The following is a 19637-nucleotide window of genomic DNA, read 5'->3' as shown; positions in this document are numbered from 1 at the left end:
AAATTAATTCTTTTTATCGCACTCTATCTCCAAATTCTCATCATATACTTCTGAGTATTTCTATATGCTGTATATATCCATCCGGTTTTAATTTATATTCGATGATACCCTGGTCGTCCATTAAAGTCTTTGAGTGATGACATCTCGGTTAATCACATCTTATAAACGCTGATAGTAGAACCAGTGAAACAACATCAAGCAAAAAGGAAAGGAAGCTACATTCCTTTATAGTTTTGCTGAGAAACTCTTGTCAACTTTTCCTTTTACGGGACTCAGATATGTGTGAAAGGAGTCCAGCACCTGCCAAACAATAAAAAATAATATATCGCTGAGATTGTACAAAAGCCACACAAGTGAATAATATCTTTTAATATAAATTTAGAATTGGATACAGAAAGGTCAAATAACCTGCCCGAAACTTTGATAGGTAGGAGAAGCTTACAGATGTGTAGAGTGATCAAAGGAAATGTCAAAATTGAGACACGGACTTACTTTTGAATTGATTACTGTTAAGATTTATTTAACGCGAAAAAATGCTGTAAATGTAATTATTTTCGAGGATAGAACAAAACCACGGAAATAGAAATTGGTATTTCGTTCCATATTTCCTCCGCAAAATACACCTCTTTGCGTCAAAGATGTGGCTCACTAGCGATAATTCAGCAGCGCGACCGGAATTGGAATACCTGGCCCCACTTGTATAAAACATCTCAACTTAAGATTTCCTCAAGTCGAGATTTTCCTCAGCTAATATCTCCTTGAAAATATCTTGTATGAAAATTCCTCAAGGAATTTCAGGACATTCTAACCGATGCCTTCCTCCTGTTCCTTGAGAAAATTTTATACAAGCCGTTTTTGAGGAGATATCAGCTCAGGAAAATCTCGACTTGAGGAAATCTCAAGTTGAGATGTTTTATACAAGTGGGGCCTGATCAGATGTGAAAAGTGATTTGGTCATCTGCTAGACAACACGGAGTTTCGTCCGAGTAATATATTTATTTCAATTTAAGAGCCTAATTGCTTACATCTTTCTTATTAAGTGGCGACGCTTTTGCATAATCATATAGCGCCTGGTACACGTCACCATCGTAACGTCCTAGGCAGGAGTCCAAAGCCTTGTCAGGGTAATCGAAGGCATCCACCAAGGCAACAGCGTTAGGTCGTATTTCGTCCAATAGGTACGTCAGCTTTCTGGTTACGGTGTCCACCTGCCCACTGCTCAAGAAGCCGTCCTGAAATACACAAACTCTGGCATGCAGCATTTTATAAATTCTGGAACATATCCTTACAATATGCTTTTGTCGATGTTAAAATATATTTCAAATTACATTTTTTTTCCCGGGAATTTTGTTTAAAGTTTCCTTATTTTAAAGTAATCTTCCTAAGCATTGACAAAAAAGTTTAGAACCAACACTTAAATTCATATAATATGAGTCCATGATTCGTGATAAACAACTAAACTAACTTGTAGTGTCTAATGCTACATAATTAAGCTTCTGTTGCTATTTGCAAATTGCCACCGACACCGGAAGTAGAACACAATCTAATCATCACATCGGGATTCCAATATTGTCAAACGAACAATCCACCTCTCTCGGGTACATTTCCAATCTTCGAGAAAGCAAACTCTAACTAGAGGAGTTTGGGACCAAAATGTTTACCTGGATAAAATCCCCAAGGTTCTCCAAAATGCCATTGACAGCGTACAACTTGCACACGGCGACCATCACCTTTCTTGTCTCGTCATCAAGGTTACTAGTAATTACCTTTGTGGAAAATGTTTTTACCACATATGCATGGCAATGTGCCTGTAAGAACACACATACGTATTTTGATAAGAGTTTATTGAAACAGATTGGAAAATCGTCATATACGTACATCGCTGTTCATTATGCTATTTCGTATCAGAAATAATAACTAATGACAATGTTTTATATATTGTACTTCTCATAACCTCCCGAAAAAGACACTTTTATGAAAAGCAAAGGGAGATAACATGGTTTTGTAAAACATGTAGCTTCTCGTAGTGATATTCACTGCCTATGACGATGTTGATATTTATAACATGTATGAAAAAAATTGTATTCTAATATTTCATCTATTTGATTTATTTCTATCTTACAAAAGCTGCAGAAAGGATTATCAAGAGTGTGTATGATGTTTTTGTTTTTTAATGTAAAACCGAGGTTTCTTATGTAAATGTTACATGATCACGATATAATGACACGGGGAAAACATCCGGCCAGGGATTATTTTCATCATTCCATAAAAAATATCTTATTATTTCTTTTCACCTAACTGACAAACTGGCGAAATAGACGAAACTTAAACTGCTGTTATTTCAGTTGTATTAAATCAATTTTAATATTAATCTTGTCAAACTGATACAGTTTATCTGCCACGTCAGATTGAACAATTAATTTATATCGATAAAACATATTGGATGGTGATATAGATAAGACACTTAAACGTTGAGGCGGTGTACTTTACTGAACTAAGTGAAATAAAGTTGAAAATAAAAGATGATATATATGAGAGACGGGGTGGGTATATAAGATTCAGAGTAGCGATATAGGGAATTAAACAGCACTATACATTGTTCATCTATCCTGAAAAATGCCACTAATGCTTATTTCAAAACGGAGGTGATCGTGAACACAGAAAAATAATCTTGATTAAAATCAGAGGACCATAGAGGAAAGAAAAACTACAAGTTTCATAACAATATTGGAAAGGAGTACTGCATGGTCGCCACTAATACTACTGGGAAATCACATACCATAGTTGCCCACACGAATTGCTGTGTGGTTTTGTTCCAAGCTTGCTGCTGTGATAATCCTTCCTTGACAAGACTTTGGATATTTGTAGCGGCTGCTTTCACCATTCTTGGATTAGAGAGAAAAGTGTGAGCTACATCATTTATGCACACTGCCTGACGTAAGAGACGCAACGTACCTTGTACGAGGTCTTGTTATCTCCCGCTTTCACCGAAATGGGGGATAATAATTTGAGTTCGTCCGTCCGTCCGTCCGTCTGTCACACTTTCGTTTCCGTGTTCTAACTTCCCCCAAATATCATCCAATTTGGGTTAAACTTGGTCAGCAAATACATCTTGGGGTCATTAAGACTGAGTTTGACTATCAGTGTCATCTGTTAATAATTATGCATACTAATGTGGTATCCTTTGATTTCATTGGTCGGTTCATTTCCGTGCTCCAACTTCCCTAAATATAATCCGATTTAGATGAAACTTGGTCAGCAGATATATATTAGGGCACATAAGACTGAGTTCAGCAATCAGCATCATCTGTTAATATCTATGCCTGCTTAGCACCATTATAGTTACTAGTATGCAAGTTTTCTTCAATTAGTTTACTTTATTGGTTAATATTTGATATGTCCAATAAAACATCTACTCTCTATAATCTTTACATCTTTCTTTGGCTTTAAAGCAATACATCATGGCTCAAGAGAATATATCATTCTACATAGCATTATGACATGTTTACTCCTAACCTCTAAAATATTTACATATAGCATGTTTGGAAAGCGGGGGATATAAATTCAATGAATTTGCTTGTTCCAGTTTCTTTTTGCAAGTCTCCGTAAAATAAGTAAGCATTTAAACTGTTTATATAGCAATTATGAAATATCAATTTGAAAATTTACCTCGCCGCACGATGTTCGTAGGCCAGGACAAGACTTTCAAGGGATACGTCCGATTTCAAGGTTGACTTGACGGTCAAGTCAGTTCCCAAGTAAGACACAAATCCAGGTAGTTTCTCTCCCATCTGGACTTTCGTGAAACATTTCAGTAGGTATCTATCAAATGATACGGACAATGAATGGGTTAAATCCACGTGTTGCCAGGTTTCTACCAAGCGGTATATTGGGTACAATGAGCGATTTCTTCACTCAGTTTCAAGTGACAAGATATAAAAATTACTGTGAGAATGATACTTATAACACCGGACATCAACACTAGCGTAATGAATACACTCTCAACACGAGATCCAAAATGAATAACTATTTTTTTGCAAATGATATCACCCAATCGTATTTTATTTAATTGTCTTTTGTATCACACATATATACATTAATTTTTGAGGAATGAAAAATGATGATGATGATGATGATGATGATGATGATGATGATGATGATAATGATGAACTTTCTTGTAACTATTTAAATGAATATAATTTGGTACGGAACTCTGTTAAAAATTACTGTAAACAATTTCCTTTCCAATACCATGAATGACACCGAAAACTACTATATACCTTGCCGTCTGTAGATACAGTACTGTGTTCTCTCCCTCGTATGTACTGTTTGGGATCGCATCCACGTAGATTTTCGGTATACCGCTGGCGTGAGAGTAGCCATGCCCCCCACATGCTAGTCGGCACACTTCTATACTGGTGCAACAGTTGGAACTGGAGAATGCTTTCAGACCGGCCGTCAGTCCGTGTAGCTGGACACGGGAAATCGGGAATATTACAAAATATTCTTCAATATACTAATTTATTAACAAGATATCTTGGCGCCCACCATCGTTATATCTCAAAAGCTCTTTGTCATTTAAATATTTTCCATTCTTTTATTTTTTTCTGGTCCATCTACAATCAAACAAGCAAAACTAGGGGCAATCAAGAATCTTCATATCGAAATTAAGAAACGCTCAAGCTAACTTTCAAAAATCTTTTCAAATATTCTTGCCAATTCAATGTTGCTTGTTAGTTTTTTTGTTTGTTTTTTTTCTCGGTCAATCCAAAATTTACCAAGAAAAACATGGCCGCCTGTCGGCCATTTTTTTCCGATCAGTCCCATAACTGAATCCGTACGAAGTGCACAACGAGGAGCAGCAAACTGAACTTCCCACAATCTGGTGATGGTGGCTGAAAACTGTTGCGCAAAATATTATTTACTTTGTGTAGTATTCAGGATTTCCCAGAGAAAGAATTTGTAAGCCTTAGTTTGGCTTGATTGAGTTCATCTTTGGGCTTAAGAGTAAGAGCATAAACAACGTACCTAGCCAAATATTTCGGGTTCGTCCTATATGAGGACCAAAAAATATCTCAGCCTTGCTAAACAAGCTTTGCCGTTGACGGCTTCCTTCCTGTAGGAAGGGGATATGTCATCCTCGGAAATCACTAGAGGGTTCCCGTCTTCTTAGATAGGACATTTTTCTTTAGCACATAAGGTAGCGTGTAAGTCTGAGATATTAAGACTCCCTCAAACATGCATTGGTGTAAACATCGAAAAGCTTGAGGAAGGAGTCTTTCTTTTGGGAGAAGAGTCTTTCTGGTAAATAAGAAACTCACCCTAGAATGTTGGTCTGATGTTCTACGGATCTAGGGTTCGAGTTTCAGCGATTTTCACATGATGCACCCTTCAAAGCACGCCAAAAATCACGTGAACACTTTCCGTGATGTAAACACCACACAAGATGTAAGACTGAGAACACCACCAACATAAAATAACACACTTTCAGCATGAATCATGTACTGGAGATTCTACATACATTGCCTTGTTAATAAACAAAACTCCTGTAGACGTATAATAGTGTTAACTCCTCATCATAACCATGTCCAGTAGATTGATCAAGAGCATTGTTACTACAAAATCACTCGGTGAAAATCACCCCATTGGAGTATTTAAACATTACATTTTCCTCAGCACGTGAAATCAACGAAAATGATTGATGTTACAGCATTGGACAATACTTACGTCACCAATCTGGTCGAGTTTGCCTTGTTCCACGTTACTGTTAATTCTGTTGTAGATCCTATATATTTCTGATCCCGTGAAGTAGAACGCGTACGCCATGGCGACCGCGGGAAATAACTTGTGTTGTTGTGTTTGGTAGTCAATAATCTGTGCCTCTGGTCCTCTGTTAAAAGGACAAAAACTTACACTGATGTACAAGTCAATGAAAAAAAAACTTTGTTTAAAAATAACCTAAACTAATCACTCTTGTAGAACCGTTGGAAGCGTAAGGTTAAAGGTCGCGCGTTAAAGATCCCACGTGGTCGGGCAGCTGACCCCTAACCTTCTCACGTCCGTTCGGGTGATAGAACCCCGGATGTCTAGATGAAAAGCGAGTGGGTACCACTGAGTCAGTAAAATATCAAAGTGACTCATATATTAAGATACTAGTGCAATTAAAAAATCATGCGTTGCCACACTTATCCTGATAGCTATTGAAGTTGTAACTTAAATTATCTTCAATGGGTGGGATCGGAGAATGAGGAATCTTACCCGGGGGATACTTCTGTCTGTCTCCGGACAGCGCTATATCTGACTGCGATGACGCATGCCTGAGCGAGACAACGGGATACATTAGCCACTATTCTCACTCGGATGAGTGTCATTGTTCCATACGATATCTTGGCGTTTGGCGGTTTCACGTATGTCCCATCCTCAAGCACCTAGGTAGGGAAATATCACTTAAAAATAGGTAGCTGGTCAACAAATATATGATATATATTTTGTGGTGATAAGTGTTTCACAATTAGCTGTTAACAAGCATATATGCTTATTATCAATCCAAATACTTGTTACAAATGAAAGCTGGTGCAAATTTCAGTCAAACATTCCATGATTGTTTCAGAACAAAATTAAATATATATCTGTACAATTATCTTTTATATTTTGATATTTCTGATTTTTTCATCGTTTAATAAATTTCTCCGAAAGTACTGTGATGACACATTGTATAAGAAAATTGGTCAATGTCAGAGATGCTTGGTTCGAGACTTGCAACCCACTCTCAGAAACGGACCGGTCAGTATTGAAGTAATTGCGTTTAAATTCTTGAACAAGACACTCAACTCTGACTGGTATGGATAACATGCAACGGACCTCTCGTATGCTGTTCAGTGAGTGGCTACTACTAGGACAACAAGGCGATAAACTCAGCTCTCCACTGATTTTTGATAACTCTCATATGATACTATCTTCAGTTTGGAAGATTGTAAAAAAATATGTGAATATCACCATTCAATACCAAAATGAGAATTGGATATACTAGTCAAGAGCCAAATTCTGAATTATACTGTATACTACAGCTGTTTCAATACCAAACAAAACAAGGGGTCAAATGTTTGCAAAAGTACCGACATGTCAACAGAATCTGAATTCAAACTCAGATTCGTTGAAACTTGGGTAAAATATGAACAAAAGATATATTTATACGGCCTCTGAAAACGTAAACGATAAAAATACCTCGTGTTCCGGAAGGGTTGTAAATCTTGGTCAATTCAAGAAGGTAATGTCATGTTCCCAAATAACATAAACAGAACCAGCAAACATACTAACGAGCTTCATTGATGTCTGTTGGAATATTTCGCTCTATAGGTGTAAATCACATGTAGCATCTACCTTGGAGTATCTCATCAGCATGTTTTCCCTTGGTATCCTGACATTGTTGAGGATGAGATATCCGTTATCATTAGAACCATACCCAAACTTTGGACCAATATCACCAAGTTCGACTCCTGTATAAAGATAAAAAAAATGACAGACATTTTAGAAAGTTCTGTCCTCTATACAACAAGGACACTCGTTAGAATGAAATATAGATTCAGTGTAAGCATTTTAGTATTATATGAGGTAATTTGGTACAGATAAGAAACCATACAGATGCTACGCTGTTTATACTCAACTCTTGTATTTGGTATTAATCAGTCGTTAGAACCGACGAGTGTTGACCTAGAATCAATTAATGTTTCTATATTTTTTCTTATATAGGAATATTTTTTCTATTTTCCCTCGAGTAAATAAAAATCACACGACTACTATTGTGCTCTTTTATATTGATTGAAATAGTACATTATTTTTTAGTAAAACTTGTAAAAACACTTACTATAAACTAATTATTTTAATTAAAATTGTACACTTTGCATTTTAACAAAAAAAAATGTAAAAGAATATCTTATACACATCTGTCTCATTTTTTCACGGACAAAATTCTCGCGATGATTTAATGTACCGCGAAAATACTATCTTCGCGAAAATACTGACTGTACATTTTTTTAACCTGGATTTAACAGATTGTCACATGATGTGCTCGGCAAGGCGTTCATCCTGATCATGTGACTATGCCTCCGTTATTTCCCTCAGTGTCCTGTTGCCTGATTTTCGTTCAGCTGTCATTTCGATGGATGTTGAATGTTGTCGTCAATGGCATCTGCTTTTGTCGTTGTAGATATATCTAGGTTTTCATTGTCATCTATCACATATATACAAATAGATAAGAATTTTTACACTTCAAGATGTCTTACCTGGTAAGCTCTGGTGCGTGTTAAGATCCCGGAGAGGTACCAAAAACGTATGCATTCCATAACATTTGCCGCTTGTATAAAGCTGTGCCATTAGGATGCAGAAGTTGACGGTTTTACCCACTAAAATTAATGGCAATGCCTAATAATTTAATCCTGTATGAATCAAGCATTTTCATTGGCCAATTTATTTACGTTATCACTCACAACATTAAAAATCGAAGTCAGTTTGTAACAACACATAGGACTGACTAAGGCTGTGGTGTAAGACAATACCAAAGAAAAGAATCAAATATGAATATAAAAAAAAAAACATTGCAACTGAATTATTGTATTACATACACAGCTAAGCGGTTTATATAATGTACACTTCGTTTTTACGTTCCCCGAAGGCAGAGCATACAGTCACCGCTTCGTCCGTCCGTCTCGCCGTCCTTATTATTTCCGGAGCATATCACAAAAATAGGAGTGTATCATCATAAAACTTCATAGGTAGATAGATCTCGACAAGAAGTGAAGTGTACAAGAACCATAACTCTCTTTTGCATAATGTAGTTACTGTCCTATGATACTTTTTTGCTACTTCAATTTTGTCAAAATCCGGGGAGTGACCATCAGTTCTACCGATTATCTCGTTCGTTCTATGTTTCAATAACATTAAACAATAACTAAAGTTAAAATATCATTTTAAATCGGTCTTCATTTTGTTTTAAGATAAAAGTTAGTTTATATATACATGAAGTTCTTTTGAAGTTATCATTTAAATAAAAATTACGAATTACGGGGCTGGGGAATTTTGACATTTTGAATCTTTTCTCCATCCTTGACAATAGTACCTTTCGCCATATTGTCATCGGAATTGATTACCATTTCTGATCTATTCTACTCATACAATATATTTCAAATGATTTTGTCGTGTCATGATAATGTTTTTGAACAAAGCAATAACTAAAGTGTTTGAATACTATTTTTGATTATTGTCAATTGACTCGCATGATAGATGTAATATTATACGTACAGTGGCCTGGCCAATACTTCATCGACGTCAGAGTTGGAGACTGAAGAACAAACTCTCGCGACTTGGGGTCATAGGTCGCAGTTGTTTCTAATCCCCGGATGAAAGTCCCTAGATATCAACATAACAATGAAAATTATTTTACATTTTCCCCTATCCATTGTTTGGAAATATTTTGTGTTTTCAAAATATGTAATTTAGGCACTGTTCAGGAATTTCGTCTTTACACTACGATAATAATTTTTTCATAATTTTACTGATTATCATGGATTCCATGATCGCATGTTAGCTGGTGCGTAAATATACCCAGGATGTGCTGGTGTGGAATATTAAGACTTGTTCGTTCAGAAATTTGAGCTAATCTTTGTACTTGTTTGGTGTGTTTATGTCTCTTAGACAGAAAATAATATTTAATTGAAATACGTTGTAAATCATTTTCGTTTCGCTGCGATTATCCCTCAGCAAATTTCGCAATCAAAACAATTTTTTAAATATTAGGAAAGACTACAAATTTCATAACTTCCTGAATCATTACATCGCCAGTTAGTATGCCTGGTGATTCCGTTGTTGTTTACTTTTTTCTCGTTTGGGAACATGACATAGCGGGCGTCGTCGGAAAAGCAGAATTACCCTTCCGGAACACCTGGTCTGTTTCTCCATGTAATTTTTTTTGAGTTTCCAGTTCATCTTTCTCTTGTTTATTTTGCCCCAGTTTTATCGACTTCGAGTTTGAACTTTAAACTTTGAACTTGCCGTGGCACAAAAATCGCGGAAGTTGGTTTCCGCAAAAGGAGGAGGGTTAATGTTTACTCGTCGTTTCAAAACACAACGACAAATTTCTGTCTATACGTACGTACCGAGGCAAAGTTCTGTCTGTGCGTTCGTACCATGACCAAGTTCTGTCTGTGTGTACGTTCCAGAGCAAAATCATGGTTATGTTTGCAAACTATGACCAATTTCTGTCTGTGTGTACATACCAAGACTAAGTTCTGTCTGTGCGTACGTACCATGGCCAAGTTCTGTCTGTGCGTATGTCCCAATAATCTCCAGTTTTTCGGCAAGAGGAAGATATCGCCTTTTCTGGTCCTCTGTGCCCTGTTTCCGGAGGGTAGGTAGGAACATACTGGAATGTACTCCTATAGGACTGTTTTCGTGGTTAGCACCAGTTCTACATCACAGAAGAAAAACAAAACCTAGTTCCACCATTCATCTGTGGAAATTTCACTTCGGAAACGTCGTGAAATGGAAAGCTTTGTAGATACTTAACTTTAAGTCTGAATGAAAAATTTATCTACGTTAAATTTTTTTTTCGTTTCCCCCAACGAAAGGATTCGATAAAGAAGACTGATTCTGTACAGTTCTCAAACACAAATCTATATTATTTTACAGATATATACCTCTTTCAGTTTAGACCAATAATTAAACCCAACGTTCTTAACCCAAGCTTTTCTGTTTCCCAGTTGAAAGTAAACACGATAGAGGTTGAAAAAAGGAAAGGATACAAACTCTGTGTAATAGAACATATCCCGTTCTTCTGTTAGTTTCATCTCCTCAATACGCTTCGCCATGTGTAAGTGTTTCCTCAGCGCTGTTTCATATTGTTCCTCTCTAGACATACACGCCCAGGCTTTGTTGTTCTCCAGTACCGGATCATTGATGGCCACGTCCTCTGCAACACAGAGAAATATCGCTATAGGGAACCATTAGACAATATGTCATTTTACGACAAGGCCAATGAAAAAAAAAAAAAAAACATCGCACCGAAATAAATTTATTTACAATGCAAGTGTATATGACTAGACCAATGGCGATGTAAATTAAGGCAGGTGAACTGAAAAGACCGTTAGACCATTCTCGAGGTAAATATCGGCGGATGGAATAATTTCAGATTTATTTACGACGATAAGAAAATCCTACAGATGTAAAATGTAAGATTGATATGAAACGTACTAACAAGTAAACGTAAATACAGTCGGATGGAATAAATTAAGTAAAAAAAAATACCTAGATTAAAGGAAGCAAAACTATTACTAGTAACTAGTAAATATACATGACGATATTTTTGTTCTCTCAATTGACATCACCCACCAAGGAAATTTGCGTTGCTTGTCTGTATTATCATATTTGCTTCCGAAACCTCTGAGGCATTTTGATTCGGCAAAATGTTCAAAACAGATTTAACTTCAGATAAGTATTTGTGATTTGAACTGACTATGCGAATAACACTATCGTGAAAAGTACACCGGGTTGTGTAATAACTAAACCTAGTCGATATAAGGGAGTATGACCCTTCATAAATTACCTTTGTAACACTGTTGGATTCACGTGCAGATTACGGACTGTTTATTCTTCTGTTTTTGTTGTTGTATTTTTATGTTTTTGTCGGATTAAGATTTGACAAGCGGGTTATAAAATTATTGCGTATCTGACTGCGTATGTATTAAGATATGAGATTTGGTAACCGAGATTTTCTGTCTTATGTCCATCTGTAGAATATATACAGTCTTTCTTATTGGAATAAATATGGGAACCTAATGCATATACACAGTAGTCTATCTATTATCAAAAGCCTTAGTTTTTGACCCCGTTAAGTTTAATACAAGTCCGTGTTGTATGAATGTTTGATTTGAAAAATAAACAATTAACACTTACGCAGATATCGCCTCCTTTCGGTCGCTGCAACCCCTCCATAGATAAAGTTTGTCAACGTTTCGACGTCGAAGTTGGCATTTTTCCTTTCTTTTGCCAGGTCGGCGTTCACTGTTACTCTCCCTCTCGCCGCCATGTTGGATGGACTGTACAGAGATAAAGTTTAGGGGCCGTCTCAAACTGTTTTATAGTCCAAATGATTTTATCTATCACGTCTGTCGGCTTGCAAATCCGCACGTATCGCTATCATTATCAATGTTTGCTTAATAAAATTTTACATGAAGCGGATTTTTTTTCGAGTTCGGCATTTGAGATGCAATAATGTTACAGTGGCATGTCTGTAGCTGATAGTTCAGTAATATATCTGTCCTTATATGGTATTTGAATCAACACATGACGATATTAAAGTTTACAAACTTATCAATATATATTTCACCTTTTAACATATCGTGAGGTCATACAAGTATTCACGCGTGCTATATATTGACCTATTGAAATACTTTAAAGGTGATTTTGTTTCAAGCAGGTTTTATGTTTCTCAAACATCCTTCTCTTTATGTTGAAATCTTACATAGATAATTGTAGTATACAGACTGTGCTAAAATATAGTGTGTACGGGGTAAGGGTATGTTCCTTTCACCGTATGTCTGGTTTATTGCTATGTATATATCATAGTCTGTCTACATTACTGGTATGTTGATATCATAGTCTGTGTGGGTTACTGGTATGTTTATATCATAGTCTGTCTGGGTTACTGGTATGTTTATATCATAGTCTGTCTGGGTTACTGGTATGTTTATATCATAGTCTGTCTGGGTTACTGGTATGTTTATATCATAGTCTGTGTGGGTTACTGGTATGTTTATATCATAGTCTGTCTGGGTTACTGGTATGTTGATATTATAGTATGTGTGGGTTATTGCTATGTATATATCATAGTCTGTCTACATTACTGGTATGTTGATATCATAGTCTGTGTGGGTTACTGGTATGTTTATATCATAATCTGTCTGGGTTTCTGGTATGTTTAAATCATAGTCTGTTTGGGTTAATGGTTTGTTGATATCATAGTCTGTCTGGGTTACTGGTATGTTTATATCACATTTTTTTTTCAAATTCGGCATTAGAGAGGCAATAATGTTACAGTGTCACGTCTGTAGCTGATAGTTCAGTAATAAGACTGTTCTTATTACGTAGTAACTCTCGGTGTATTTGAATCAACACATGACGATATTAAAGTTTACAAACTTATCAATATGTATTTCACCTTTTAACATATCGTGGGGTCATACAAGTATTCACGCGTGCTGTATATTGACCCATTGAAATAATTATGAAGGTGATTTTGTTTAAAGCAGGTTTTGTTTCTTAAACATCCTTCTCTTTATGTTGAAATCTTACATAGATAATTGTAGCATACAAACTGTGCTAAAATATCGTGTGTCCAGAGTATGAGCATGTTCCAATCACCGTATGTCTGGGTTATTACAATGTATATATCATAGTTTGTCTACATTACCGGTATGTTGATATCATAGTCTGTGTGGGTTACTGGTATGTTTATATCATAGTCTGTCTGGGTTACTGGTATGTTTTATATCATAGTCTGTCTGGGTTACTGGTATGTTTATATCATAGTCTGTCTGGGTTACTGGTATGTTTATATCATAGAGTGTCTGGGTTACTGGTATGTTTATGTCATAGTCTGTCTAGGTTACTGGTATGTTTATATCATGTCTGTCTAGGTTACTGGTATGTTTATATCATTGTCGATCTGGGTTACTGGTATGTTTATATCATTGTCGATCTGGGTTACTGGTATGTTTATGTCATAGTGTTTCTGGGTTACTGGTATGTTTATATCATAGTTTATCTGGGTTACTGCTATGTTTATATCATAGTCTGTCTGAGTTACTAGTATGTTTATATCATAGTCTGTCTGGGTTACTGGTATGTTTATATCATAGTCTGTCTGGGTTACTGGTATGTTTATATCATAGTTTATCTGCGTTACTGGTATGTTTATATCAAAGTCTGTCTGGGTTACTGGTATGCTTATGTCATAGTCTGTCTGGGTTACTGGTATGTTTATATCATAGAGTGTCTGGGTTACTGGTATGTTTATATCATAGTTTATCTGGGTTACTGGTATGTTTTATATCTTAGACTTTCTGGGTTACTGGTATGTTTTATATCTTAGACTTTCTGGGTTACTGGTATGCTTATTTCATTGTTTTTCAGGGTTACTGGTATGTATATATCATAGTCTGTGTGGGTTACTGGTATGTTTATATCAGAGTCTGTCTTGGTTACTGATATGTTTATATCATAGTCTGTCTGGGTTACTGGTATGTTTTATATCATGTCTGTCTGGGTTACTGGTATGTTGATATCATAGTCTGTGTGGGTTACTGGTATGTTTATATCATGTCTGTCTTGGTTACTGGTATGTTTATATCATAGTCTAGGTTTTTGGTATGTTTATATTATAGTTTATCTGCGTTACTGGTATGTTTTATATCATAGCCTGGGTTACTGGTATGTTTATATCATAGTGTGTCTGGGTAACTGGTATGTTTATATCATAGTGTGTCTGGGTTACTGGTATGTTTTATATCATGTCTGTCTGGGTTACTGGTATGTTTATATCATAGTTTATCTGCGTTACTGGTATGTTTTATATCATCGTCTGGGTTACTGGTATGTTTATATCATAGTGTGTCTGGGTGACTGGTATGTTTATATCATAGAGTGTCTGGGTTACTGGTATGCTTATTTCATTGTTTGTCAGGGTTACTGGTATGTTTATATCATGTCTGTCTGGGTTACTGGTATGTTAATAACATAGTCTGTCTGGGTTACTGAAATGTTTTATATCATGTCTGTCTGGGTTACTGGTATGTTTACATCACAGTTTGACTGGGTTACTGGTATGTTGATATCATAGTCTGTCTGGGTTACTGGTATGTTTATATCATAGTCTGTATGTGTTACTGGTATGTTAATATCATAGTTTGTCTGGGTTAGTGGTATGCTAATTTATTAATAACACGCGGAGGTGGTGGCAACTTATGCTTAAATTTGATTACACACTCTAAAAACAAGACGGATTCCGGATGAAGATTCCGGATTTTTTTTTTATAGTAAATATTTGTTTTGTTTTATTTTACTTCACTTGGAGTTGACCTCTTGAATATGACGACTAGAGTTATCTTTCTTTGACAAAAGAAACGCCTTGAGTGATAGTACTCAGTAGCTGGGAATGTTTTTATGGAAACACTTTCTATCAAAGAGGTAAAACTAATTCATTACCATATTTACATACTAAACAGGTGTGGTGGAAAAGACTTTTAAAATCCCGAAAATCTAGCATGATGAAACTTTAAGTGTCGCCTACAATGCACGACCAAATGGACCCGACAACAAGCATGATGGAAATCTCGTGAATTGTAATGTAAATGTCGAGATTTGTGATGCAAATCGTGTGATTATAATGTCTTGTGATTATTAAACTGATTACGTTGTAGCAAAATTGTCACTTCAATTGTTACTCTTAAGATATCTATATTTTCAATCACATGAATTGTGATATACAATGTAACATGTTCTGAAAGTAAAGATAATCCAACCTCTACCCTGTTATTTAAATGTTAACTGTAATGTTCACCATTAGATTTAAAACTCATTCTAACCTAACTGGAATTGTTTAATTGACAAGAAACATTCTGAATAAAAAACAGATGATCAAGTCTAAGAACAACCTTGACTATCATAAAATAGTTTTGCAAACAAAAACAAAAAACAAAACAAAAAAAATAAAAATGTTCACATGTCTAAGCTGAAGAAGGTAGGTTAAGACCATACAGACGGCAAATAACAATGGCAGTCTTATAATATTTTACAGTGTAAATCTAACGACACAATATATGTTTTCATTTTTTTTTAAATATTCAATGTTTTTTCTTTTGATTTTTCGCGATAGTTAGTCTTGGAATGCTATTTATATCAGCACTGATCGTGGAAGAATAGGATATGACGACTGATACCTGATCTTGATATACCACGTGCATTTTGGTGTTTACGGTTCCATAACGTCATAATATAAAGAACGTAATGACGTGCATACTTGGGACTTAATCTACCTCAAACGTCGTGTTTTTGTTTAATCTAACGGACACCTTCCCATGGGAAATTATCAAGCACCTCTTCCAGTTAAAAAGTAAAACAAAAACAAAAAACAAAAAGTGACGCCATTTTGTTTGTTGAAGTAATGTAAAACTTACCAAAATAGGAATGATTGTTTCTCAAACAGAATTGGATTTTAAACTGTTGACAGTTCCATAATTACCCTTTCCAATGTCTCCATACCAAGGTTTACCAATGTTTAACTACCCAGTCTGAAATATTTTCTGTAAATTAAAGACTTTGGTATTCGTAATATGTTTTTGCCTTAGTATCACGATGTTCCTAGTATTTGAGTACGTTAATGACGCAATTTTGTTACTTTTACTTTGATTTCATTGTTAGACTTGCAGACCAATATTTTATTGTTACCTTTCTAAATCAATCGACTTTCCATATCTTAATCTGGTTGTTTAGTTTCTTTGTAACTATGGTTCTTAGACGGTAATCTTTCAGTGTTGTCGTTTGCCGATCTTGGATGGTTTTCTTCCCCTCCATGAAGAAATGGTAATTAAAGCACCTTAAGACGTTTCCATCCAAAAATGAGCATATAATTTTACCATACCTAGTAGTTGAGAAGAATAATTATGAAATTCAAGTCAGTTTGACCCCATTTGTCCCTGCCTAGCAGTCCCAGGAGTCAGCCAGGATAAATCTGTTCATACAATCTCGCCGTCATCCTTCATTCATAATTCTAACCAAGTTTGAAATATTTTCAATGGAAATTAAAAAAAAACCAATTATACTAAAAAATCTATTTTTCCTATATAAACTATAGTTAGATTTACCCCCTCTTCACAGGGAAATGTGATACCATGGGGTCATGAAATTCACAATTTTGGTAAACCATCTTAAGACGCTTCTATCTATAAAAAACATTTAATTCTATCATATCTGGGTTTTGAGAAGAATATTTTTGAAATCTGAGTCAATTTGACCCCTTTTGGCCCTGCCTATCAGTCCCTGGGGGCAACCAGGATCAATGTGAGGATGCCACTAAGCTGTTATCCTATATGTTAACATATGTTTTTCTATTTTATATGTTCATTGGTTTTTCTGATGAATCCGTTGAGTGTATCTCGATAATTAGTCTTAGATTGTAATTAATACCAGCATTGATTGTGGAAGAATAAGATATACGACTGATGCCTAATCTTAATATACCACATGCATTTTGGTGTTTATAGGTTTAACTACGTGCATACTTAGGACTTAATCTACCTGAAACGTAGTGTTTTTTGTTTAATCTAACGGACACCTTCCCGAGGGAAATTATCAAGAACCTCTCTTTTCCAGTCAAAAAGTAAGAAACAATGACGTCATTTTGTATGTTGAGATAATATACAACTTTAACCAAAATAGGAAATTTAATTGTCGAAACAGTTCCATAATTAACCTTCCCAATGTCTCCATGCCAAGGCTTTACCAATGTTTCACTACCCAGTCTGAAACATTTTCTGTAAATCAGAGACTTTGGTATTCGTAAGATGTTTTCGCTTACTATCATGATGTTTCTAGTATTTGAGAACGTTAATGTCACAATTCTGTTACTTTTACTTTGATTTCATAGTTTGAGTTTTAGACTAGAATTTTATTTTTATTGATCAATCGACTTTCCACATCTTAAACTTAGTGATTGTTTTCTTTGTATTTATGGTTCTTTGACGGTAATCTTTCAGTATTATCGTCTGCCGACTTCGAACGGTTTTTATTGTCATGATCTTGGTAGGTTAAGACATTACAGATGGCAAATTACAATTTTAATATTTTACAGTGCAAATCTAACGACACAATATGTTTTTCATTTTTTTTAGATATTTAATATTTTTTCTTTTGATTTATCTCGATAATTAGTCTTGGAATGTTATCAATATCAACATTGATCGTGGAAGAACACAATATTCCACTAATACCTAATCTTAATATACCACGTGCATTTTGGTGTTTACGGTTCCATAACGTCATAATATAAAGAACGTAATGACGTGCATACTCAGGACTTAATCTACCTAAAACGTCGTGTTTTTTGTTTAATCTAATAGACACCATCCCGAGGGAAATTATCAAGCACCTTTTTATCCAGTCAAAAAGTAAAAAAAACAATGACGTCATTTTGTATGTTAAGATAATATAAAACGTTTACCAAAATAGGAATGGTTGTTTCCTCAAACGGAATTAATATACCCATGCTTACGTAGATTAAGAAAACCAAGATAATCAACATAAACAAATCCTGAAGTAAACAAACGATTTTACAATGTTCTTACTCTCCTTGCACCTTTTTTCAATATTTAAGTCTTCTGTGTATATTCTGCCATCGACTTTGAGTTTTAATTGAGATATATGTAAACATGTCGATATGACTTACTTTCCATCAGACGAAAAAAACAACAAAAAAACCGTAGTGTTGTAATATTCACTAATTTTATTTTTTACACAAAAGTTTAAACAGTTCTCGATGAGCAAAGATACATTGAATGGTTAGAACAACATAAAGAAATCTGTGAATTATTGGTACACGTAGTGGATAGGGGTTCAGATCATTACGTGTAAATCTTGTATAAAATACCTACAAAAAAAGGACAGAAAATCACACACCTGTGTATCGCCCTCCCTGTACGAATAAGCATGGTGAACATGTGAATGAATTATTGGTACATTGTCATAATTGGTGTAGAGGGCAATTACAGTAGGGTTTGTATTTTTAAAAATGAATTATGGTGGAACATAATAAACATGGTCAAGTGAATTGAATAAATTCATGTTAAATTAATCTTCCCTGTTGAATAATCGCCAGTAGATGGCGCTGAATTGTTAATGTCGCATTATAGTTTTCCAAGAGCTTGACATATTATAACACGTAACTAATCGACGAACATCAACACTCGTCACTACAAACTATCTATGGTCAGTGTTTACAGGTAAATTGTAGTCTATCACCTCAAGTGACTCTCTGATTACAATGGATTGGTCATATTATAAAGACAATTAATGGTTTTTGATATCAATCTGGTATTCCAAAGACATGAAAATATATTCATCTGTTCTTCAAGAGTATAGAGACTGGTGAATGTAAACAAGTTATCATTCCGATCTTCTGTTGGGGTATTACTCACGTCCAAAGATAATTAAATCTACACATCATCCTCATACGAGGTCAGTACCTACGTTTTCAACACTAACAATTATCCCCACACGAGGTTATTACTTAAATACTCAGTGTTCAGAAAGTTACAGATCATTCTCATTCCAGGTAAGTACCTACATTTTCAGAACTAACGACCATCCTTATACGAGGTAAGTGCCTACATTTTTAATATTGATAATCATCCTCTTAGGGAGTTATACAGATCATCCTCATACAAGGTTACTTCAAAAACTTGTTCAGTTAAAGGACGGTTTTGATAGAGAGAAATCTGATCACTTCAGTGCAAGTGCACCGCTATAAAGTATCATTATGTGTTAAAATGCATCGTTATCTGTTTAGGAACTAGTGTGTTTACTTTATTTAC

General features: G+C 35.2%; 1 protein-coding gene across 1 annotated transcript; it reads right to left on the bottom strand.

The window, feature by feature from the left end:
• Positions 1-225: 225 nt before the first annotated feature.
• On the bottom strand, positions 226-12079 carry LOC132548308 (peroxisomal acyl-coenzyme A oxidase 1-like). Its single transcript, XM_060212162.1, has 14 exons — positions 11947-12079; positions 10801-10963; positions 10302-10462; positions 9298-9405; positions 8283-8402; positions 7381-7496; positions 6259-6428; positions 5728-5890; positions 4281-4471; positions 3670-3822; positions 2780-2885; positions 1662-1808; positions 1026-1232; positions 226-300 (listed from the first exon to the last, which is right to left on the bottom strand). The coding sequence occupies exons 1-14, from the start codon at positions 12077-12079 to the stop codon at positions 226-228; spliced, it is 2013 nt and encodes a 670-aa protein (XP_060068145.1).
• Between the last annotated feature and the right edge of the window lie 7558 nt (positions 12080-19637).

The sequence above is a fragment of the Ylistrum balloti genome, unplaced genomic scaffold (assembly GCF_031769215.1).
Source record: "Ylistrum balloti isolate Yb309-2 unplaced genomic scaffold, AGI_CSIRO_Ybal_v1 Utg370008, whole genome shotgun sequence".
Lineage (NCBI taxonomy): Eukaryota > Metazoa > Mollusca > Bivalvia > Pectinida > Pectinidae > Ylistrum > Ylistrum balloti.
The sequence above is the reverse complement of the archived record's forward strand: the minus strand, read 5'-3'. Positions and strand labels throughout refer to the sequence as shown.